At 42.1% G+C, this 25879-nt stretch overlaps 2 protein-coding genes across 4 annotated transcripts; one reads left to right on the top strand and one right to left on the bottom strand.

Moving 5' to 3' along the window:
• Positions 1 to 927: 927 nt before the first annotated feature.
• LOC130454452 (uncharacterized) lies at positions 928 to 3899 on the bottom strand. Its single transcript, XM_056798231.1, has 2 exons — positions 1857 to 3899; positions 928 to 1635 (listed from the first exon to the last, which is right to left on the bottom strand). Exons 1-2 carry the CDS (start codon positions 2213 to 2215, stop codon positions 1503 to 1505), a joined length of 492 nt encoding a protein of 163 aa, XP_056654209.1. The 5' UTR covers positions 2216 to 3899; the 3' UTR covers positions 928 to 1502.
• CSRNP2 (cysteine and serine rich nuclear protein 2) lies at positions 1626 to 25803 on the top strand. Of its 3 annotated transcripts, none has more exons than XM_056798218.1 (5): positions 1626 to 1946; positions 7483 to 7719; positions 9346 to 9605; positions 20714 to 21010; positions 22519 to 25803. In XM_056798218.1, exons 2-5 carry the CDS (start codon positions 7569 to 7571, stop codon positions 23452 to 23454), a joined length of 1644 nt encoding a protein of 547 aa, XP_056654196.1. In that variant the 5' UTR covers positions 1626 to 1946; positions 7483 to 7568; the 3' UTR covers positions 23455 to 25803. The 3 variants fall into 3 exon arrangements, with proteins under 3 accessions (XP_056654196.1, XP_056654197.1, XP_056654198.1); XM_056798219.1 differs by having other exon boundaries at positions 1626 to 1937; XM_056798220.1 differs by having other exon boundaries at positions 1639 to 1919.
• The last annotated feature ends 76 nt before the right edge of the window (positions 25804 to 25879 follow it).

Genomic DNA, 25879 nt, shown 5'->3' on the forward strand with positions numbered 1-25879 from the left:
AAAGGTAGGTAACAACAAAAATTCAGAAGATGGCATGGTTCCATAAGAATGTCATGAAAACTAAAACATTACAAACAGGCTTGAAATAAATGTAAATAAAAAGGTTCTGCAGGTTTGTTTTTTAACTTGGGAATCAGGAAAAATTAAGAAAAGAACAGTATTGGACTTGAGATAGATCAATAGTGCATAATGGAAAGAAGAAACTTTTACTTTGCTTCTGGTTTCTTTACCAAAATGAATGATCCTATGAAAGGTCATAGAGGGGGTAGCTCAGGGGGTCCAGGTTTAAATTTGGCCTGGCACTTTGTAGCTATGTGACCCTGGACAAGTCACTTAACCCCCCATTGCCCAGCTCTTGCCCTTCTGCCTTAGAACCAATACACAGTGTTGATTTAAAGATGGAAAGTAAAGGTTTTAAAAAAATAAAAGAAAGGCAATATCAATAAAGGTTCTTAGTGGAATTAAAATTCAAAATAAGACTAGTTAGGAGCATCTACAAGGAGTCAAGTCACCTAACCTGGATGGAACTGTATCTTAGGGTGGATTTGATTGCTGCGTCTTTGAGGAGTAGTGATGGCAGGTGTTATAGTAAGCACATATATATCCTGCTTTTCCAAGTGAGGAAGAAGGGGAGTAGCTCAAATGAGGTTAGGCACATTGTCAGTAGAAAGGGGCCCTGTTGTGAACATTTGGGAAGAGACCATCACAGAGTCATCTGGGGGTAGTGATAAGCAGCTGCTTTTTTAAGGGAATGATTACTAAAGCTAGGCATTTTGAAGGTTCACAATATCCCTGCGGACAAGATGGAGAGCTATGGACCAGGTATTAGTATAATGTAGTTTGGTGGGTTTTGCAAGGACTGGGTGCAGCCATGGAGAAGACATGAAACTCCACAAAATAGCTGATGCATTGGATGGGAGAATATCTCTGCTGGAATGAGGATAAGCTGTTTGAACCCAAATTCAGAATAGGGAGTGATAAAAAGCAATTAAGGTGAAAAGGGGCTGGTGAATTGCAAGTTTAATATATAATTCAGCCACACATTTGGCAGCCCAACCCACCAGCGGCGTTGCTAATTTATCCTCCCTTCTGTCTTCTGGTAAACCTGCAGCTGAAAGACTGCGGCCAGGATGGCCTCTTGTAGGAGCTGGGATGGGTCTAGGGGGTGGGTGGATTCGATAGTTATGCGTTGGAGCTTGAAGCCATACTACTACCGGAGAAGAGAGCGCTCTCTCCAGATTTGAGGGATTGTCACGTGGTAGAGGGGTTACCTCTAGAGACGATGGATGCCAATGACAAGGAGTAGGACACCAAAATGGAATGGGCTACAAGGGTGGCGGGGGCCCCTATTCCAGGAGTTCAGATGGGTACTAAAGACCATATTAGACGGGAATCGTACGGGTAAAGGTGGGGCTTTGGGACTATTTCGAATTGGGATTAGAAGGACGGAAACTGCCTCTTCTGCAGCCGCTGCAACTCGTTTTCCCAGAGGCCCCTGCGGTTTAGACTCCGAAACTCCTTCCTAGTTTATGACGAGTCCGCCCCTTTCGCGGACTCCAGCTCCCAGCATTCCAGTCGATGGAAGCCGACTGCATTTCCCAGCCTGCCTTGGGGCTCGGCAGGACGTACCGGCGCCTATAAGAGTGGGGGCGCAGCGGCCGCAGCCTATTGTTAGTCGGAGCCGGGGCGGTTCTGGGGACTCGCAGCCGAGGGAGCTGGAGCCGCCCGCCCCCCGCCGCCGGCCGGCCCGCCCGCCCTCCCTCCCTCCCTTCCTTCCCCCGCCGCCCTCGGAGCTCCTGGGCCCGTGGCCACGGCTCCCGGGGCTCGCCTCCCCTTCCTCCCTCCCTCCTCCCTACCCCGGGCCTGGGCGGCGGCGGCAGCGGCAGCGGGGGCGGCGGAGACCTTCGAGGAAGGCGGAGGCAGGCAGCGGCAGCGGGGTCGGGCCGGTAATGGGCCTGAGGGTTGCGGGGCGGGGCGGCCGGCGGCGGCCGGAGCGCGGGAGCCGAGGAGGGGGCGGGGCCGGTGGCCAGAGGGGGTGTGGTCGGAGGCCAGGTAGGCTCCGAAGAGGGGCGGCGGGGTGTCCAGGCCGGGCCCTGGGAGGCGATGGGGTGGGAGCTGATCGGGGAGCTGCGGTGGGGGAGGGGGTTCGGGTTTTGTTGAGGACCCCAAGCAGTACGGAGTGAGATGAGAATGAGCAGGAAGGAGACGGGGTCATCACTTGCCCATCGGGCCAGTGTCCGTCCGGCGGCTCGTCTTCTGTCTCCTTCCTGTATCCCGGACTCTGGGTTAATCGCTGGAGGGTACTGCTAAGGCGGCGATGGTCATTCCACTAGTCTTTAGGTACCAGCAGGTGACCTCGTCTTTATCCCATTACCGGTTCCGTTTTTGCCCACCGGGGCCCTACTTCTGTTTAGGGTTTGAGTGCCAGTCTCCCCAGCGAGCTGCTGGCGTACTTGCTGCTGCAAACTCTGAAGACGCGTTCTCGTGTACACCCGGCTTTTGTCCTGCAGTTGTCAGTTTGGACGAGTTAAGCCCACCGCGGACGAGGCTTCCCTCCGACCTTGGTCCTCAATGTTCATCCTGCAGGGCCTCAGGGCTGGACTGTTGTGTGCCAGCCTTTGGGCTCTCCTGGTGTCTATCTTGACTTATTCCCATAGCTTGTGCTCCAAAAGCAGCAGCGTTTGAAATCAAGGTGGGGGGATGGGGGCAACTTTGAGAAAGAGAACCGCCTCTGTCCACGATTGGATTTTAGTTTAGAAAATAGGAAGAAATGAGAGTAGATGGGTCACCTTTAAGTGCCCAGTTCAGATAAGAGGAAGCATTCCTTAAAGCTTGTTGGATCCTAAGAGTTTGAGAAAGGATCTGGTCAAGAGTGCCCCCCTTATTTGGGACCTTCAACCCAAGCAGAAGACAGCTAAAGTTGACATTTGTTGGCCAGGTCACGCGTATTCTCCTGGCCTCCACCTCCTTATCTGTAAAATAAAGGACTAGGGACTGCATCTCTGAACATCATTGAGCAAGAGTTGCAGGTAACCCTCAGGATCATCACAACGCTTAAAAAGAGCTTTTAGTGCTAGCTGGAAAGAGGAGCTCCCCAAACTCTTTCTGGTTCACTGATCCTTCACTGAAACCTCTTCTCCATCCCAAAGAGAGTATCCTATGAGGAAAAACTTTGTTTTAACACTTTGTCTTAACAAAAAGAAAATTCTTCAGGACTTTGTAACAGAAAGTCAAAAGCTGTACTTTCCTTATTATTTTCATTTTCTTAGAGCAACTCAGCCCTGAATATACTTTTGTTATCTCAAAACATTTTTCCTAAGCATCCCATGCCTCACAAATTCCTAATGGTAGGAGTGAGAAAGCTTCAGGAACCTGAAAAAGTATCATCTTTTTTATATGTTGAGTCTTTATTAAAATTCAGGTATAGGGAATCCTATTTTTTAGTCTAGTTTTTTTTCATGATCTTGCCTTGGTAATTTTAGACTGATGGGAATAGTTGTTGTAAAGGGACTTCTAAAAGCACCATAGAAAGTAACAGCATTTATACCAGTTGCCCATTCTGATTCTTGAAAGATCATTATGTATTTGGGGATTTAGTCATTTTGGTATTTTAACAGGCCAATAGGTTGTATCTCTGATGTTGGAAATGAAATTTATTTCCAAATAGTGCAGTGATTTATTTGGGTAATTGAATTTATATGTATGTCTGAAGAAGGCAGAGGGAAACTATTTGCATAAAGATGAATTTTCACATAAGATTTGAAAAATGAATTTGGTAAGGTGAAAAGAGAACTGAAACCTTTTCTTTGCCAAATATTGAAGGGGGAAAAAAAACCCCACTCACTTCATGTTATCGAAGAAATGTTAAGCTCCAAGATATTTGGATTGAGAAGATTTAGTGAAAAGAGAAAGGGCAAGTAAATTGAAAATTAAGGCTGCAACTGGTTTTAGGCTAGGATAGATAGAGATTTATGACCAGGCTAGGATAAAAAGCAGTATTTAGAATTTACCTAAGTACTTCCATCTAGGTGTTGGTTGATTGTCCCTCATATTTGAAGAGGACCAAAGTGACATCACTATATTGGATACAACATACAGTGTGTCCAACTGGCTGATCAGACAAATACAAACTTGGAAGGCTCTACCTCAGGTCGAGCACAAAAATGAACATTTGGGATGGGAACATTTAAATGTATGAAACAGTTAAAGTACCAACATTTAATTTACATGTTGTTTCATTCTCAGAACATTTTCAAGTTAAAATGTTGCTTCTCTATACAATTTTCTCCTGTCATTGACTCGGAAAACCTTATTCCTGAAGTATATAACAGAAACACTGGCAAAGGCCAGTAAAGGCCACCAACAATTGCCAGCGTTCTCCATCTAGATAAATGATCTGAAGAGATGAGAGCCACAAGGGTGTGTGGACTAAGTTACTAGAAGGTGATAGAAAGCACATAGAATTCAAAAGTAGGCCAATAAGCTATTTTCTTTAATTTTTTTTTAAACTCATACCTTCAGTCTTAGAATCAATACCCTGTAAGCTATTTTTGAGCCTGTATCCATTTACTACTCCCAAGTGTAGGGAAAGACCACTCACCTAATTGCAGCATTCAGCAGAGCTTGCTGTGAGTAAAGACTGAGCCTGGCATTTAAACCCTATCTGAGTAGGTGGGAATTTCCATTTAATTTGGTTTCTCTTGTGGCAGCCAAAGTATTTATTGAATGTTATAGGAAAGAAAATCTGATTAGATTCATATGACAATATTTTTTTCTCTTATCCTAATATTTTCATGCATTTAATAAGAAATTTATTGTTGACAATCAGGTGGAAAGAGATGTTTAAGTTAATTCAGAGCTTTCATAAGATTTAATATTTAGATCTGAAAAGAACCCTCCAACTCCCTTGTTTTACAGTCAATGAAATTGAGGCCTAAGGAGGTTAAATGAATTTCCCAAGGTCATTTGGGTCATAAATGGCAGAGCTAGGATTTGAACTGAGTCCTTCTGACTGGAGGGAATACCATCATTTTCCTGAGTTCATTCTATTCTTTCTTGTGTCTTGGCATTGATAGTTCTGGTGACATCTGAAATCTGAAGAATAGGGTTAGTAGGACTGTGGGCTACACTTCCATTTTAATTAAAATTCTTATCTAGAGCCTGATTTTTTTTTTCCCTCCTGGTTTAATTTCTTTACTGACATACCTGAGAAGCCTGGCAATTGAGGGTTCCTGGACGAGATCTACATATATTTATGGTTCAGATCCTCACAAGATAGTATGCAGAATTTTGATGAGGCCTGATCAAACCAAAATGAGTACTCTCCCATATAGAATGTACCAAAGCTGGCTAGATGGTTAAATTAGTCCTTGAGTAGGGATGTGCACAGGCAGTTGAGAGAAGCCAAACACAGCTGTCCTCCTTTGATGGAGATAGTTGCAATGGTGGGCCATCAAAAACTTAGGTTTGGTACTAGGGCCATCCTGGCCCCTTGGCAGGAAACACTGACACCACAGCATGCTCTTGGTAGCTGCTCTGCAGTCATATTCATCCAGTCTTTCTGGACTGTGTTGTTATTCCTGCTGCATAATTAGCAACCAGTGAGATCATAGTCTGGGCAATCTGGGTATTACTGATTCCAAGGAAGAGAACCTGCTTTTCTAGGCTCTGTGCCTGACATTCTGTGAAACAACTTTCATCCTCCAGGAAATTGGAGGTGACTGATTCAGACAAACCCTTTGGTCATGTACCTGTGTATGTTCTTGAGATAGATAATCTGCTCAGAACAAAATTCTTTCACCTCCTTTTGATGTTTCTTTTCCCAAGCTGCCTTCTTTCTAGTTCTCAAAGACTTGAGTTTTGTACACAGATGACGAGTTGTCATAATCAACAAGCATTTCCTAAGCACTTTTAGGTACTTGTGGGAACGATGACCAAAGTGAAAGTCCCTGCTGTCCTCAAGGACCTTATATGCTGACATAGATGGATAGTAACTGGGGCCACAATACCAGCAGCCACAGAGATCAGGAAAGGCCTCATACAGAAGCTGTTGCTGGAGTCTTGAAGGAGCCCGGGGATCTAATATGGTATTATTGAGAAGGGAGTGCCTTCCAAGGAGGAGAGACAGCCTGTACAAAGCCACTTGAAATGGCATGAGGGAAAGGAACAAGAACAATTTGGCTGGACAGTAATATGTGTAAAGGGGAGTCCAGGGACTTGAATTGTCACACAGAAGAGTTCCTGTTTGGTGCTACATTGAATAGAATCACTGAAGTGACTTGGTTAGACCTAGTTTTAAGAAAACATTTTGACTCTTGCTAGAGGATAGATTGGAGTAGGGAAGAGAGAGAGAGTGAGGTGTCTATATGGTAGTAGCCTAGCCAAGAGGTTACCAGGTCTTGAATTAAAGATGGGGCTGTGTGATTGAGAGATGGGTAAGGGTGAAAGAGAAGAACGGAATAATGATGATGAAGCAGAAATAGGCGTGTTTATGAAAAGAATGAGTTAAGGGGAAAGGGAAATCCAATTCCAAATGACCCAGAGGGCAACTGTTGTTACTAGACTAACTCAGGAGGACTAGGGCTGCTTATATAACTCTAGTAGTTATCTACATAAAGAAGACATAAAGCAGCCCCTAATCTCATTCTTCCTTTTCATTGCCTTGACACTGTGTCTTAATCCTTATAGGGGAACCTAGTAAGAATATTCTGAACAGTCTTAAGGAAAGATCATTCATGACTAGTGGCATCCCAGGGAACTGAGAACCTAAAAAGTCTCATGGGAAGTAGTGAGGGACAAATGAGGGCTAGACAAGTCGTCTCTTCTACTGTCACATGTAGGGCTGACCCAAAAAGGGTGGGGTATCTGACTGGAAAAAACATTTAAATTGACAAAATGTCTTAACTCTAAAAGCCAAGGAGCAAAGGCTTTGTGTTTATGGAGGAGCCACTTCTGTCCTTTCTAAAGGACTGGCTTGAAGTGTGGGCCTTCAAAATCCTAGGGCTGATAAAGTTGATCATGTGTCTTCTCTTTGTGAGGGTCTGTGTGGGCTGATACTCAGGATATTGTAAAAGAATTGTACTGTGGAGATGAATATCTCCGACAATCTTCATCGTGTGCTTATCTGCCTTTTTTTTGGTGATTGTAACAGAATTTTCAGCCTGTTCTGTATGTGTGTTCTTATTCCAGTGTTCTCCGTAAGGCTCTAGGGGCTGAGGTAAAACAAAATAAGGAAATTGTTTAGGATATTGGGGGTGGGGGGACAAGGAAGAGCTGTGATGGAAAGAAAAAAAGGTTGAAAGAGTTTGATCATAAGTAGACCCATCTTAGACTGGTCTAGGTCACACTCTAGCCCTGTCTCCTTAGGGGCTTTAAACCCTTCATTCATTGGGTGGGGAGGTCAAGGGAGCATATGTGGCTCTAGGTTTCATAACAGGGATAATGTTAATACCCATTTCTCCCCACTCCTTTCTTTCCAAGCAGGATTCTCATGAGCCTGTCTAGCTGATGGTGCATGGGGGCTTTAGGGCCTTTGTAGTGGGCTCCCCAAGGAAGCCCCTTCAAGACCAATGGAAGCATTCACGAGCTCGAGTCTCAAGAGGAAATTCGAAGATGTGGATGTGGGCTCTTCCATTTCTAACTCGGATGATGAGATCTCTAGCAGTGACAGTGCTGACAGTTGTGACAGCCTCAACCCTCCTAGCACTGCCGGCTTTACACGTGAGTAGGCTGTCCCTTCTTTGTACTTAAACTCTCCCAGAGCGGATGGTGCAGCTATTGGCATTTTGTGGGCTCTTGGGGAAAACTGCCTCTGCTCAGCTTCAGTTCAATTAAAGCTCTGTGTACAAGGCACTGTACTAAGTTCTGGGGATACAAAAATGAAATCATTTTTGCCCTTTAGGAGCTGACATTCTAATAAAAGGTGATATACAATACTTACATAGATTAATGCAAAGTAATTTGATGAGAGAGGGACCACTAACAGCTAGGGGGATTGGGGAGCCTATTCTTGAGCCTTCCTGCTTTTTTGGATACAGAACCTCTCCAGGGACCATTTAACTATTCAGATGTCCTAGGTTCAGAATAACTTTGCTTCTGTTAATCTTCCTTATACTATGACATGTGAGATTCCAGGATTCACAAAATGTGGAAATCTACAACTGTACCAATATGTAAATGATGCAAGTCCACTGTTTACTATCTAGGCCTTACTTTAAAAAATCCAAACATGAATCCAGTGACAAGCTCAACAGATACAAACAATATGCAGAATGATACCCCAGGTAAAATGGTAAACGCTATTTAGGTTTGATATTTTTATGAATTTGTCAATGCAGTTCTTAATTCCATTGACACAAGTAGCTATCAGAGGTAATCATAAATTATTGTTCTCTGAACTTCTCGTGATGAGCCTCTCTTAATCGAGCTAGGATAAAACATATAGAATATTACTGAGCCTATACTTAAAGACTGTTCAACTTGCTGAAAGACTTTTATAAGACTAAAGTTCTATTCAAATAGCCTTTGAAAACCATTGCTACAAATAGGACCTTCACAGAAATTAAATTTTGATGGAAGAAAAAACAGGTCAACAAAATTATAACAAATCATTCTATGATCTCTTCACAACTCTTTGTGCCCTGAAAAACTTCTTTTGCTTAGGCTTTTAAATATTTCTCAAATTTTTTTATATTTGCCATTTTATGTTGATGCCAAGAAAACCCCAAATGGAGTCAGTCAAAACTAAAATGACTGAAAAACAGCACCACAATTTATTTACTAATCATTAGACATAATTTTTTTATTGAAAAGTTATGAATGCTTTTGCATGGATTTTTTTCCCTTTTAATAACTTGATCTTAGTCAAAAGACCTAGACGTGATAACATTTTTCCTTTTTTAATAATATGACATTCCTAAAATTGAGATCTTTAGAGGCATAATTGCTTACATAACTTGCTAAAATTGCCAGATTGCTCTCCCAAAAGATTGTCCCCAATTTACAGCTAAACCAAATGTAATTTATGTAATTTTTCTATTTTCCTTTACCTTTTTTCCCTAAGAAAAAATTGTTGGATGTGAATTAGCATCCCAAATTTGTTTTTATTTGCTTTTCTATAATTCTAAAACAGTTTTAAGTCACTCTCAACAATGTACTTTTCTGCCTTTTAAATTTACCATTTTGTCCTTTGAACATTTTCATCCCTTGTGATAAGAATGGAGAAAGAAGAGTTGAAAGGTCTAGAGGATGGGGTTTTACCTCTAAATGGCACCTCAGGACACAAAATTAAAGGTGTTGGTCCATTCTGGGTTGGATTGCATATTGTGCTCTGTTCTTTGCCCTCAGCCACATCTATCCTGAAGCGGCAGAAACAACTTCGGAGAAAGAATGTGCGCTTCGATCAGGTGACAGTGTACTACTTTGCCAGGCGCCAGGGCTTCACCAGTGTGCCCAGTCAAGGCGGGAGTTCTCTGGGCATGGCCCAGCGGCACAATTCTGTGCGAAGCTACACGCTTTGTGAGTTTGCTCAGGAGCAGGAGGTCAACCACCGGGAGATCCTCCGTGAGCACCTGAAAGAGGAGAAGCTACATGCCAAGAAAATGAAGGTGCTTGGGGGATAGGGGAGGGGACAGAACTCAATCAGTGCTGGCAGTGCCAAGAAGGGGGAAGGACACCTTGGTCATGTGTTTGTGGCCAAAGTCACTGTCCAGCTCTATGACATAATTCTAATAGAGTGAGGAGCTTTGCAGATAGGTAAACAGATCTGCTTTACCCTCCAAGAAGGGCCTCTTGCCTTCCCTGTATTTTCCAGTTTGCTTACTTGGGACCCGGAAGTCTCTAACTTGATAGAGTGACAGTTCTGTCACTGTTTATAGTTCTTTTCAAATTCTTGTCTATGATCTCATAAAACTATGTTTTTCCTTTTGGTCTACCTCATCCCTCCCACCTTGGAAATGACCCCTTATTGACTACTATACAACTATCACTAGACTGTTAGCAAATTCATTTAACACTCAGGTAGCTATTGAGAATACCACAGTCATCTTGTACACACCAGAAGAACATCAAGACTAGGAAGAAGGGCCATAGCAGACCATTTCACTCTGTTCCTATGTACAGAAGTTTGCTGCCAACACCAAACCATTTAGGACTTTGCAGATCCAAGTATACAGAATCATAACCTTTGTCCTTGATTTGAGAAAATCTGCTTTAGATTCAGTCTGATTTATTTTGGGTCTATATGACTTACTCAGAAGCTTTGGGAGGAAAACAGAATGCAGTAGGATCAGAGGAATTTTGTCTGAGGCCTTATCTCATTTCCAATTCTATTTGAACATTATGAGTCTACAGCCTGCCCTGCCTCCATTCTAATGGGCACAACATTTAGTAGTGTTCCCTTGCTTGTAGATGTTCAAGAGCTCCATCATTAGCCCCATAACTACAACTTGGCAAATAGACATTGATCCATTTGCCATTCAGAGTTATGGGCTTCCTCCCCTCTCTCCCCTAGAAGAAATGTCCTGGCACCTGAATTTGGCAGAGGGATGCCCTGCCAGAGTGATTCCATCCTGACCCTAAGGGAGACCCTGGCCCCTGTAGGAGCCCCCAGGGCAAAATCAGGTAAACCTAAGACTTATTTTGAGAGTTCTGCTTGTTTGCAGGAAACCAAGCCAAGAGCAACTAATGCTGCATCCAATAAAGATTCATGTATCAGAAGAGAAATTCTCATCTTTTATTTCCATTTTGCTCCTTTTTTTCAGGGGGTTTCCTTCTTTTGGTTTTAGTAATAATTTCATATTACAAAATATTTTGCATCTATTGTCTTGTTTGATCCTCATATCATCCTTGTGAGACAGGCAATATTGTTCCTCTTTAAAAGTTGAGAAAAGCCAAGTCTGAAATGATGAATTGAGTCCTCCAATCATAGTTCTAGCAAGTGGCAAAGCTGGGGGGATTAGAAATCAGACCTTTTGGCTCCTGAGTCTTGTCATTTAAAAAAATCATTATCATTATCATACTCATTTGTTCTTTTTTGATGGGGTTCAATCAGAAACAGTCCTCAGACAAGTCACTCTCCTGTTGTGAGTCTTTTATATTTAATGTTCTATAGGCACTTGCACATCTGGATAAAAGTGGATTTATCATACTTTTCATAGTGGAATAAAAATACTAAACTCATCCAGGCTCACTAAAGCATCATTGGGACAACTCCAGTAGTAACTAGGAGTCAGCAAGGATGATCCACACTTTATCCCATTCCCTACCTTTTTCCTCTGCCAGGGCTTCATATTTTTAAAACTTTTCACATTCATGTAACTTGAAGATTCTGAATATATGATGATGTGATGACATTTGTTAGAATTATTCTTCAAGTTTGGTGTATCGCTATTATGTTGGATTGGTCGAGGGGGGAACACTTTGGTTTACAGTCATGCTCAGATTGCTGGACATTTTATTTTGGGTGTTCGAAGTCTGCTGTATTTATAGTGTGGGCATTTGTCCTGTATCAGACTGTCAGAGTGAACTTCTGATTCATATGATTCTAGCCATCACGTCATGCTAGGCAGTCTGTAGGTGCTATATTTTTACAGTCTGCACTGATATATTACAGAGTTTTTACCATTCCTTATGTACTAAGGATAACTCATCTATAGATATATTCCTAGTGTCAGTTTTCCTGTTCCTGGACCTCCATCATAAACTCCATATGCGTTGGCCTGTGTGACTCAGCTGTATATTCTGAGTTGATGTAGAAGTTGCCTACTGGAGACCTTTGAATTCCATTCTTGGATCTTAGCCATCTCATAATCTCCGTCTTGAGGTTTCACTGGACAAATCCAATGGCATATAATTATCTGTCCTTATTGTTCCTTGTTGAAGTATTGTCTCACCCAAAGTGTTTCTGTAAGAGTTTGAGCTATTTATCATGTGTTTTAAGAATGTATACCACTCCTCTGCTTCCTATTTTGGAAACAATATTAATCTTTCTACAGCTGCCTTAGAACAATGGGTTCTGTGTGTTGTTAATATTGTATATTTCAGGTTTTTGTAAGACTCTTTTCTCAATCTCTGTGGGCCATTTTATAGTTCTAAAAGTGTACACTCAGACACCATTTCATAGGTATTGCTTTACATGAGTTTTTCCAATTAAGCTTTGATTTCAGGATGCCATTAAGTCTCTTGACATACCCAGACAAATACCTTGATGCTCATACTGCCTTGCCAAATACCAATATGTTTGTGGATCTTGCTTTCATCCAATAGTTTGAGACTTCCAGATTCAAGCTTAAAGCCTCAGTCATCAACTTTCCTTGGCATACATTAAGAATTTATTCCTTTATTGACTCCAAATGGCATTTTGATATCATTGGAGAAAGATTCTATAAGATGAAAGGGCTATTTAATGTGCTTGGTACATAGAAAGGGTTTAATTAATGCCAGCTCTCTCCCAGATTTGTTTCTCAGCATTCATTTAGCTTGATTCATGGACACTCGGTGATTAATAAGATATTTGGGTTTGACTCACTGTTAATATTTAAGCCATACTTAAGTTCTAATTAGGAGAGATGATTGATACTGGATTTAAGGTTAGGCAGAACCAGCAAGAAACTTAAACCCCTTGAAAAATACCTTGTTTTTGTATCTGTTTTTCTTGATAGTGTTGTATTGGTGATGTGCTTCAAAAGAAAACAATCCTCTGTGTGGATAACAGATATTTTAGTCTTCTTACTATACTTGAACCCATTTCATGTATATGCAGTACATAAATAAGCCATGAGTACAGAACTGAGTTAAAGGTTTTGTAAATAATGAATAAAGACAGTATAAATCCTAATGTGCTTTCAGGCAGCTTGTTCAGTAATTACTGAATTCTTTAATAAGTTTTTACACCAGTGGCTTTTTTTTTGTTTTCACTCATATATTGTTTTCTTTGTTTATAGATTTTTGTGTGTATGAATAAGCAAGCTATGGTTGCTTTGTATAAAGTACATAACTAACTGATTGGTATTTGGGAGTGTCATTGGTACTTTCATCTTTGGAAATAGATAGTGATGCCTAATGTTGAGAAAAGTTGGATAAGGCTCATGTCTGATAGCAGGAACCTTGCTACTAATTCACTGCTGAAATACTTCAAGTAATTATGAATCTTCATTGAACTCTGCTTTGACAGTTTAGCAGAGAAGCTGCCATTTGTCATCCCCCTTGCTAGTGTTGTTCTCTTGTTTATGATGTTAATGGTACATAAGCTTGTAGTTCTTGTTTGATCCATTTGTGTTGGACTTCTTTCAACCATATATATAGATGACCAGAAATTCTCCTTCTTTAGGAAGGTTCTCTCTCACATCCAATTTATTTACTTCTCAAGACTGTAGTTAAATTATTCATCTTGTTCTTTGTGTGGCTTTGACTTCTTATGTCACCCTACCTTTTTAACTTTTGTTTTCTGGTATTGATTAAAGGAATCTAGAATTTCTTATATACATTCGTTTTCTGGATTCCTTTCTACTTTTTTGTTGTTGCATTTATCTGGGTTTTTCTACTGTGCATAATTGGCCAGATATTGATCCATTGCTTTACCACACATTTTCAGTAGTTCTCATAAGCTGCCTATGGTGGAATTTGATGTCTTTTTTTCAGGAGTACTCCTTGATAGCTCTCCTTTAATTCTAATAATCATAAACTGCTGTATGTAGAATTTTTTAAACAAAATTTGATTTATATATACATACATGTGCGTATACACACACACACACACACATTTACCACACTTGTCTTATTTTATGTACTGCAAATATATAAAATAGACCCACATGGGTTAAGAACACTAGAGTATTTGTTATGCACATGGAAAACTATTCTCTGTAAAAAACATGGCATCTTTCAGGGAGATAATTTAAGCCTGTTATAGTAATACTTAGCCTTAAACCCATCATTATCTCTTCTAACTAGAACTAAGTATGCCTTTCAAGGTAAAGAGGGTGGATTACCAAAATATCTTTTTAATCACTTGATGTACATAAATGACGTCAACTTATATGACTCTACCAAAAACAAAACAAAACACACATTTATCTGCTATCCATTGAGATCAGCATGCCAGTTGGACTCAATAAGTGTGAAATTCTTAATGTAGAGCAAACTTGTGCCATACCCAGATTTGAGCTTCATATCTGGAGGTAAAATTGAATCATTAGATAAAAGCATTTCAAACACTCGTGTCTCTTCCAGATAATATACATCAAACATGTAGCTCTTTGTCAAAGGGAAAGCTATGGTTGTATAGTCTAGAGATTAACTAGAACCCTGAAGTTAAAGCTCATTGGGGAAAAAAACAATTTTAAAGTAATTTAATCATAGTAAACTTTGGGAATTGTAAAATATCCATAACAGCTTTGGAAAGAATCCTTGCAAAAATAAGTCTTGATGAAGCACTGATTCCATCCTTCTAAAAGCAACGATGAAAAGAGGAACACTTTGTTGTCAAAAAGGAGGAAGATTGACAGACGTTCTTAATGTAAATGATCATCAGTTTGAAAAACTTTGAGAAATATTTTCGGAAAAGCAGAAATCACTTCACTGAACAATAGCAAAAGCTGACAGCACTCAAATATAGCTGGAAGTGGTTTTCCTCTGTGTGGAATCTATGGGAGGGCTTAGGTTTAAGACAAAAAGCAATTTTGTTTGACTTCAAATGTCTGGAATCAAGCAAAATTGCTTATAGAATAGAAGAGCTAATGCATCATCCAAAATTATAGAAAGGTAATCCTTAAGAAAACCAGTCTGATAGATCAGTGCAGATTAGACAAGGAATCTATAGAAATTCACTGCATATTTAAAAATGTAAATGCCCATCAAAGACTTAACCAAGATGCCTCCTGCTAGCTAGAATTATGCATCAGAAACTCATTATCTTTCATGAACTGACAGATGACAAATTTCAATACAAAAACAGGCCTCAAAATACATATGAATTCAATAAATGAAATGGGATCATTATGATAAGACTAGTTGTTGTCTACAGTTGCCTGGATATATTCTCAATCTTTGAAATATACAAATCTCATGCTTAAAATACCACACACCAAGTACAGCCTTCAAGGTATGTGGAGCTTTCAAAATAGAGCTATCAGCAGAAGAAATCAGTCATGCTGGATTAGGAAGAAGTATATATCCCCTTTGTCCTGTCTGCTACTGGAGTTCTCCCAAAGAAGGTTTCACCAAGCCTTCAGAGAATGAGTTTATATCTTAAATCTTTATTCAACTATTTGTTGAACCTATTAAGTATAAAAGAAACAATAGCCTCTTCCCTAGACTGTTTCTATCTGAATTCCTTTGAAAAAGAAGAGGAGAATGTGATGAATAACAATATTTTAAATCCATACAATGCTAATGAAACACAGGACTCCTCACCCTAAAGCAGCTATAGAAAGGTGAACATTTCTTTGCCAAAAAGGAAGAAAAGGATTAGTAGACCAAGTAAAGGCCCATGACAAATAAATTAGAAATCCATGATAAATACATCAGAACCTACAGGAATACTTTTTGCTTTAAGTAAACACCATTTCACCAGGCAGTATATATCTCAAATATAATTGCAAGTGATTTGCCTCCAGATGAAGCCTGTGAAGTGGTTAAAATCCAAGAATAGAATCAAAAGACCCTGCATGACCTCAATCCAAATTTTCTTGGGGGTGCAGGAGAGAGAAGCATTTATATAGTACCTACTGTGTTCCAGGCTCTTGTGCTAAGTGCTTTTACAGTCATTTCATTTGGCCCTCACAAAACCCACTGAAGTAGATGCTGTTATTATCCCCCTTTTACAGTTGAGGAGACTGAGGCATACAGAGTTAAATGATTTGCCACAGTCACACAGCTAGAAACGTCTGAGACCAAATTTGAACTCAAGGCTTCTGACTTCAAGCCCATCTATTGGCCTCTTAAAGAAGCATGAAACAAATAGCTGGGCCATTCAGGTCTCTGTGAAAATGAAAGGGTTTATGATGACAATTCAGCACAAGGTCCTTGCTACCAAATTTACAGGATTATCCCAGACTTGATGTTCAGTGTAGATTCTATAAGGAAACGGTAGTAGCTGTATAGCATATTTCATAGCAGACTCTAAAAATTTAGCATCTACAAAATTCCTATGGGGGTGTCTGCCATCCGTGATGGCTAGAATCATATACTTCAGAAGCTTATTTTCTTTCATGGACTAATGATCCCCACACCATATGTTTAGACCTTCAGATATCCTGGAGAGCTCTAATAATAAAATAATGTCCCCGAATCAGCGTGATTGCAGACCAAAGTGTTCTCCCTAATCACCCCAACCTAACACTGGTCCCTGAAAACTTTTAACATGGCACCATGTTGCCAAATACTCATAACCTCCAAGCTACACGTATATGGAAAATTTCAAAATTTATAGAGACTTGGCAGAGAGGATAAAAATCAAGTGAGAACAGTATAAAGACATAGCATCCCTGCTGCCTTCTGGGTATGCTCCTAGTTAAAAAGTTTTTGTACAAGCAAAACCAATGTAACCAAGATTAGAAAGGAAACAAGGGGGGGGGGCGGAGATTATAACAAATTTCTCTGATAAAGGTCTAATTTCTTAAATCTATAGAGAACAGAACTGGGTGTGCTCCTGGACTTGTCCCAAGAATGCTTTCAGTTAGCCTGGAGAATGATGTTACTTTTATTCTACTATGGAAAGTAGTTATTTTATCCATATGTGCAATCATCTATAGAACATTAAATATAAAGGACTAATGAGGGAGCAATGAACTAATAATTCAGTTAGGCAGGAAATATTTTATTCAATACTTTATGTTTATTGGGCACTGTGCTAAGGATTGGGGTTTCCAAAGAAGGCAAGAGATAGCCCCAGCCCTCACAGTCTGATTGAGGGAGAACAACGTGGAAACAATTATGCACAGACAAGCTTTGTTCAGGATAGAGATAATCAACAAAGGGAAGAGGCCAGAGTTAAATGGGGAAAGGCTTCCCTTAGAAGAGGGGGATTGTAGCTGGGGTTTGAGGGAAGCCAAGAGGCAGACATGAGGAGGGATGTGCGATGGTCAGAAAACACGCCGAGTCAGGAGAATGTCATGTCCTGTTCTAAGAATGGCACAAAGGCCAGTGTTGATGGATTTCAAAGAACTTGGGATGGAATGTAGAAGAAAGCTGGAAAAGTGGGAGCTGGGATTGGCGAAGAAGATTGGATTTAATGTTTGATGCTGGAAGTGACGTGGTCACACCTACATCTCAGGAAAGTCACTGGCAGCGGAGCCAAGAAGGGATTGGGTTGGATCGATACGTCCGTCTCTTGAAAGGGCTGTCTTGATTACCCTTCTTAGAGAGGTGCCCATAGCCACAGATGTCTTAACTGCATGTAGTCCTCAGGCATTCAGGGCACTGGCATAGCGTGAGCATTGTCTTGGCTTTGTCTTACTACTAACATGAACTACCCGGAGCCCTTTTCCTTATCCATAAGATGTGGGTAGTGTTCTTGGTTTATTTTCAGACGGCCACATCAGCTCTCTGGTGTGACATATGCCTTTGGGCTTTCTCCTTTTGGATCTTGATCTGATAGGAAGGAAAGAGGGTGGCCGTGGTCACATGTGAGAGGGCTGCTCAGGAATCAGTTCTTGCCTTCAAGGAGGCAAATCTAATGGGAGAGACAACATGCAGGAACATACAAAGCAAGCTATATATAAAATGAAATTGAAGATCATTTTAAAGGGGAAAGCAGTGGACCCAGAGTCAGAAAGACCTTTTGTTTTGTTTTCTTTCCATGGTTACATGATTCATGAGCCGGCAAGCAGTTCCACGGGGTTATCCATGGATCATTGTTCAAAGCCTATTTCCATGTTATTCATATTTGCAGTAGCGTGATCCTTTAACATCGAAACTAATCACATCCCAATCACACTATGTGATCAATCATATGTTTTTCTAATGCATTTCTGGTTCCACAGTTCTTTCTCTGTGTGTGAACAAGTTCCTCTATTGTCCTGGGTCATTGCATTGCTACTGGTAGAAAAGGGGAAGACTCTTCTTGAGTTCAGATCTGGTCTCAAACACTAGCAGTGTGACCTTGAACAAGTCACTTAACCCTGTTGGTTTCAGATTCCTCATCTATACAAAAAAGCTGAGAAGGACATGGCGAACCATCCTAGTAGCTTTGCCAGGAAAACCAAAATGGGGTCACGAAGAGTCAAACGCAAACAACTGAACAACAAAGGGAAAGATTTTTGTAGAAAGTAGGATTTTAGTTGGACTTAAAGAAATAGGCTACCCTTACTAAATACTTTTTTGAGTCTCGGTGGTCCTCCCCCACCCCCCCTGCATTTGAATCCTAATTTGAGAAACATTCATTAAGTGATAGCAGTGGCATAGTGTGGACTTTGTTACCATAATATGAAAGAAAGGTTGACCCTGAAAAGAACCCCTGGGTGAACTGGCTTTTCTCTCATCTGCCTCTGGCATGGTTCTCATACATCTGTTGCAGCATTTTCCCCAAGGGCGCGTTCCTGTGTCTGGATTCTTGGGCAGTCCTGAAAGAATAAGTCGAATCTTCTAGTCCCTTGGCTCTCATTATGGCTGCAGCCTCCAGGGCACTTAGGATTATTTGGCCTTGAGTTCTGTTTTCAGAATCCCATGCCACAGCTTTCTTGATGCTTCTCAGTTCCTGAGGACCTACTTGTTCTTAGATCAGAGAGCCCAAGCTAATCTATGGCCATCCCATTCAGTGTATATGCGACTTTCCTTCACCTCTTGAAAATCAAAACAAGTTGTTGAAAGTTTCTTTTAGTTTATTTTCAGTGATGGGTCTATTTTGAGTATATCTTTTAGTAGCTATAGCTCATTTCTTCTCTCATTCCTTTTAAAAGAAAATTCTGCATTGATCACAGCATAGGCACTGAAAATACACCAAAGAAATCCTGGGTTTTATTTCTCCTATATATCAACATGGAATTCACCCAATGCTGGGTGAGCCCAAGGTAGATCATGTATTCTGTTCTGAAATGAATTGGAGAAGTTCTCACAGATGACTGCCAACAGAAATTTGGGGTCTTCATTGAAGATCGAAGGCTCTTACCACATTTGTACTTGTATTGATCCCTTGCAAGAAGCATTCAGTCACTGGAGTCCCAGAGCAAGCATGAAGGGTTAAAGGGCAAATCAATCCCATGTCAAAGGAGTTAATAGTAAATGAACTCTGGATCTTTTCTGTCTCCTTTCTGTCTGCTTCTTTAATAGTTCCTTTTTTCCCAAAAATTCTATTGAATTTCTAAGATTCTGAATTTAAAACACCTAAAAATGAATGTTTTTTTTATGTGCAACAGAATACAAAAAGGGATTTGTTCAGTCAGCTGATTTGAGGGTTTCTTGGCAAAGATGCTGAGTGGCTTAATATTTCCTTCTCCAGCTCATTTTTACAGATGCCAAATTGAGGCAAACAGGGTTAAGTGACTAACTCAGGGTCACACAGTGAATAAGTGTCCAAGACCAGATTTGAACTCACAAAGTTCCTGAATCCAGGCCTGGCACTCTATCCCAGCATTGGCAAAGGTTTTCAAGTTTGTGTTCCCAGACTAAAATTTCAAGCTGCCTGTGAGCCCCCTACATTACCTCAAAGAGTGGAAGGAAGAAGTGCTCATTTTGGATTACTGGACAGGGACAGCATGCAAAAAATGTCCTCGGGTGCTGGGAAGAGGGGGGATGGAGCAGCTTCCCTACTTGCAAAGGCTAAGAAGGCTCCCTAGCCTTCGCCCTTCAGAGTGCTTGATTTTTAAATATGCATTTGATCAATTCCACACGTTTCTTTCAAAACTGACCTGCTTGTCTGTGCTTCCTTTTGAACCTCCATCTGTGTGTGTGTGTGTGTGTGTGTGTGTTTATGTTTCAATGGCTTTTTATTCTTTGGTCTTCTGCATTCTCGATACCCCATTGAAAACCAAGAGAAAAAATGCTTGTAACAAATTAGCCAGACACAGTGGCCATATCCAAAAACGTCATGCACCTTGAGTGAGGAGAGGAGTAAATGGTTCCTGCTAGTTCTGCTAGAGAAACAGTTGGCCATTGCCTTCATCAGTGCCTCAAGGCTTTCACAGTTGTTGCTTGTTTACAATATTATTGACTTGTCTCTGCGGTTTTCTTGGCTCTTCTTTCCTCTGAAAGTGTTGAACTGTGCAAGTGCATTTATCCGAGCTTCTCTTAAATCTCTTTGTTTCTTTTGGTACAGTCATAGACTGCGACATCCATACACCACAACAGCTTCAGCCCCTCTGCACTTAATGGGCATCCCCCTACACCCTAGTTCTCCTATTTCAGGAGCAGAAAGTTTGTTTCACTTTGGGCTCTTTCCTCCCCAGGATTCTCTTCCCCCCATCCCTGCTTCTTTCCCTATTAAGATCAATGTACTTCTACACTAGACTGTGTGTGTCTTTGGACCATTTCCCAGAGGCTGACCACTCATAATAGTGTTGTTTATTCAACTCTTGTTTTCCCGTAGAAAATCTTTTTGGTCTCAAAGGAAGAGAGGAATTGGGGTTTTGAGAGGTTAATGTCCCAGGGGGTCCCATGAATAGCTTACAGTCATTTAGCTCCTCATTGTTTGTGCTGCTGCCTAGAGCCTGCCATCACACTGGTGGTGATGCTTGTGTGGACCTTGCCCATGAGGCTAACTCGGCTCATCTTTTGGCAGCTGACCAAGAATGGGACAGTGGAGTCCGTGGAGGCCGATGGCCTGACGCTGGATGATGTGTCGGATGAGGACATCGATGTAGAGAATGTGGAAGTGGACGATTACTTCTTCCTGCAGCCTCTGCCCACCAAGCGACGCCGGGCCCTGCTCCGGGCCTCCGGCGTCCACCGCATTGATGCGGAGGAGAAGCAGGAGCTTCGGGCCATCCGCCTTTCACGAGAGGAGTGTGGCTGTGACTGCCGGCTATACTGCGACCCAGAGGCATGTGCCTGCAGCCAAGCCGGGATCAAATGTCAGGTCAGTGGGACTGAAGGTGCTGATTGGAGCAATGTGGGTAGACGCTCCAAAGAAAGGGCAAGCTCTTGAGTGATACGTTTTGCCCTTTTAGGTGGCAATAGCAAATGAGCAAGTAACCGTGTCCAGGTGCTCAGATACTGCTGGCTTTCGAAGAAAGGGAAGCCTAGGCAGTTTGAGATGCTGGTCCTTTTCTTCTCTCCACGATTATTGCTGAACACCTAGAAATTATGGTCATAGCAGCCCCTTGTTTAAGAAACACGATCCTTCCTCTAAGAAATACGTGCTCTGGCCGAGAGCCAGGAAGACCCTTCTGGACGTCGGGTTCTTCACGTCTAAAATGAGGATTAGCATACTTGTAATATCTAGTCACAGAGCTGTTGTGACGATCAAATGAGATCATGTCTACAGAGACCCTCAGAGCCTAAGGGCCCTCTGGGAAAGGCAGCCTGTCCTGGTGAAGAGAAAGCTGGCTTTGGGGCAGCACGGGTGGATTCCAGGCCCTTGGCACAAGTGGGATGCTGGGAAGTCCCTGGAGCACTTGCAGAGCTGCTTCGTAGACAAGTTTCCCTACCTATTCCATAACGACGCCTTTGTAGTTAGGCAATAGAGGGGAGACAGGTGGCGTTTTCCTTTGGGACAGTGTTCTTTTGAGCTGTTTCTTATCTTATTGGAAAAAAAAACCCAGCCTAAACCTGCCTTTGCAGCCTCTCCTAGAGTCAGTAAATGCCTTTGAGTTCACCTCCCTAGTTCATGGGTGTCTGTATGTTGTTTTGGAGCTGTGCAATTTCAAAACCAAATCACTTTCAGTGATATTGCTGAATATATGGGGAGGGAGAACAGTGGTTTGGGCATCTATCTTATATTCAGCATATCATTATGCAGGGAAAATGTTCTTTCATTTTAATTTTTTTGGCAAATTGTCAGGGGGGGATTGATTGTGTCTTTAAGCAAGAGAGTTGATATGGAAGTCGCTGGAAAGACAAATGGATCTGTAACAGTAACTGGCCTATTGCCAAAGAGTTTATAAAGAAGGGGGAAATGAAATTTAAACAATTTTGGCTTTAGATTTAAAGTAAAAAATGTTTTTAAAAAATATTCAATTTAATACCTAGCATATAAGCAGCTGAAATGCGAGTAATATTTTTTTAGTCTTTCTGTTTCCTCTATCAGTCTCTCTCTCGTTTTTTCCTTTTTTCCCTTTTTTTTCTTTAAGTTAAATTCACCTGACTAGGGCACTCTGGGATAGCACTGCATTGGGGCTATATGATCACCATCAGGAGTGAAACCTTCGACCTCCTCTGCCTGCAGCTTTTACTTAACCCTGTAGTTTCTGGACATTTGTGCAGTATTGAAAAGACAGGAAAAAAGGAAACCTAAACATGGTTATAATCTGATGCTAAAACTAAAAACAAGGAAATGTACCTCTGTCTTCAGAATTAAAATCTTAAATAAAACACTTTCCCTCATCCCTTCTTTTCCTTTTTCTTTAACCCCTCCCTCCCACACAGGTGGATCGCATGTCCTTTCCATGTGGCTGTTCTCGGGATGGTTGTGGAAACATGGCAGGGCGTATTGAATTCAATCCAATCCGGGTCCGGACTCATTACCTCCACACCATAATGAAACTGGAGCTGGAGAACAAGCGACAGGTGAGCCGCCCAGTGGCCCCAGAGGAGGAGCTCCTGACGGTGGCCGGTGCTGACCTCCCAGGAACTCACGACTCGGAGACCCAGGACTTTCAGGAGTTCATTGCTGAAAACGAGACAGCCGTGATGCACCTGCAGAGTGCCGAGGAGCTGGAGAGACTCAAAGCGGAAGACTCCAGCGGCTCCAGTGCCAGCTTGGACTCCAGCATCGAGAGCCATCTGGGCGTCTGCATCTTGGAAGAGCCCCTTTCAGTTCCTGAAGAGCTGTGCCCAGGCCTTACTGCCCCCATCCTCATCCAAGCCCAGCTTCCCTCAGGCTCTTCAGTTTTATGCTTTGCTGACAACTCTGAGCACCCAGCTGCCCCAACAGTGAATGAACCCTCTTACTTGAACAGTGGCCCTGTGGTCTATTACCAGGTGGAGCAAAGGTCAGTCTTGGGGATGAAGGAGGAACCTAATTCAGAAGCATCTGAAATCCCCACTTCATTTCCCATAGAAAAGGATTTGAGTGTCTTTTCTCTTCCTGCTACCTCACTGGTGGCCTGTTGCCCCACAGACCCAGCGGCCCTCAGTAAACCAGAGGTGGGGAAATCGCCCACTTCAGAATCCTTACTGCCAGAAAGCTGTAACCCCGAAGGGCCTGAATGTGATGATTTCCACCCTACCTGGTCCCCACCAAACCTTCCGTTCCACACAGACAGTGAGGAAGGCTGTGGGATAGAGCAAACCTCAGGTGGGGTCTGTGACCAGGACCAACCTCCTAAGGACTCCTCTCTGGCACTCCCTCTGCCAGTGTGACCTGAGGAACACTGCCCCTCTCCCAATCTCTATTTATTCACTTATTTTATCTAATACTATTTTAAAACAAAACTGAAAGAAGCCACTGCTGCTCCCAAGTTATTTTGTTGGGGTCTGTGGAGAAGGGGGTGGGGTGGGGGTGGAAGCGATATGCGGGAGTGGGGGGGTGTTTGTACAGATATTTTAAAAGAAAGGAAAGACAGACACAAGAAGACCAAACCCCAACTTTTAATCCCTTGAAGGGTCTTGGTGCACGGGGGGACTATGCTGTCTTAAACCCCCAAGATTTCTGGCCATTGGGAAGGAAGAGGCTGAGATCTGACAGGAAGGATTGAGTGACTCAAGCCACTCTTCTTCCAGGGGACCAGAAGGTGGGAATCTTTGAACAGCCTGGCAAACAAAGTACCCCTTCCCTTGAATTTCCGTCCCTCCAAAGGGGCCAGATAAAAGCTCATTTCCATACATTGTTGGTCTGACACCTCTTTTGTGGGAGCCTGGTGATACTTCTGGTTTGAATGTCGTGTGGTCCCCTGTACTAAGACAGGAAAGGGCCAGAATGGGCCTTCTGCTGTAGAAACCTCAGTGATTTAAAACCAGCCACTTTCCCATTTGGTTAACAGGTTCATATTTGAAATGTGTGATGTTCTCTGACCTCCTCCCCACAGTGGCAATCCCTGGTCTGTCACTTGAATTGTTTCTCCCGAAGTTCCAGGGGGGGAGGGGAGGAGTTCCAGCCCTTATAGGCCCTCTTTCTTCTTTAAGTATTTAACAAATGCACAACTCTGCCAGGAAGCTTTAGGTAGGGTGGTACCTTCATTTCATTCAAGAAGGTCTGCCTTCCTCCCTGGGGCAGAAGGACCAAGCAGTTATCCTTTCTCTGCATCCTGGCTATGCTCATTTACTCAGTCAGCTTCTTCTTTGGGTAATCTGCTGTTGTTAATGGGGCAAAGAATGGCCTGTAACAGGGTCTGCAGTGATGAGTTTTTGTTCTCCTTTTCTACCATAACACCAATCCTTCTAGGGATGTGGGATTAAGGGAAGAGGGAAGCCTTTACAGTCCATTCCACAGTAGGAGCTGAATTGCAAATATCCATTGGGTCTCTTAGGTTTAGACGATACTTTGGCTTGTTTTAAAAGCAGAACAAGCTTGTTGTGGAGTGCTAGGTTGTGTGGTTGCAAATGCTAAGAGTTTTGAATTTTAAAGAATTGGAATTAGAGATATTTTGTGGAGTAATCTCTTGAGATCCATAGAGTTCCTTACTAAAGCAGAGAATGAAATGACTATTTGTCTGTTGGGCTCCTAAGACCTGCTCCTTGGAGTGAATGTCCTCTTTATAAGTGATATTTATCTCTGCTTTTCTTAAAGAGGAAGAAAGCCCCCTACTCCCCATTGTGGTTAGCAAAAAGTAAAATAGGAAGAACATGTGCTATGCATATGAGTTTGGTCTGCCTGCCTTCTTCAAGGACTGGTGGTTTGAATTTAATATTCATCCACAGCAGCATTTGAACTGTAACCCCTTAATTTGGCTGCTAGCTGAGTCTGAAGCACTTGCATTTCGGTAATTATTTCAGCCCATTCTGCAGTTTTCTACATTCTTAATTTTTCCTGCCTTGTCCAACCAAGTATGGCATTCCTTCCCGGAAATATGGTTTCATAACTTGGTGCAATTCCCCTGAACAGTTAGACTTAGAGACAGGCCAAGCTTGAGTTACCTTTACCAGGTGCCATCAATCTGTAGGGACCGGGTTACTGGTCGACTTCTCTAGAGAAAAGCTCATTCTGTGATTTCCAGGGCAGGTGAGGATAGAGAGACACATTGGATCTAGAAAAAGGCTTTCCATCATAGACATGGTCCAACCTGCCCCATATCCCAGGGCTTCTACCTGGAAAACTACTTCTTGCAACCTCTTTTTTTTTTTCCTTAACAAAATCCTATATTCCTAACCCCCATTGGCCCTTCCCTTTTGAGAGCTAAATTGAACTGTCTTGCTGAGCAGTGAGCCTCGTCTACCAACCAGCCCAACTTGTTTCTGGTGCTACTTGAACAGAACAGCTGTGGCTCACGGTTGCTAGGCAGCTAGGTCACTGACTGCAAAAGCAGATGGCTTCCTCTCTGCTGTCTTTACTTATTTGGAAGAAGTGACTTTACAACCCCTCAATGACTCTTTTCAAAATTTCCCTCTGTATGCAGGTAGTAATTTTCAATGTGAATCCAAAGCAGCTTGTCTGGTTCTTTGCATTTGGGGGGTTGGGAAGGGAGGGAGGAAAACTTTTAGGTTCTTTCCATTGTGATAATGCTGTATTTAAAGAAAATATTTAAATGTAAAATTAAACAAATGCTCAAAAGAGTGGTGTGTGATGCTTTTCCCTGGCAAAATAACAGACACCTTGTCTAGTTGTGTGTGCAGAATTTTATACAAGAAC

Source organism: Monodelphis domestica, chromosome 5 (assembly GCF_027887165.1).
Source record: "Monodelphis domestica isolate mMonDom1 chromosome 5, mMonDom1.pri, whole genome shotgun sequence".
Classification (NCBI taxonomy): Eukaryota; Metazoa; Chordata; class Mammalia; order Didelphimorphia; family Didelphidae; genus Monodelphis; species Monodelphis domestica.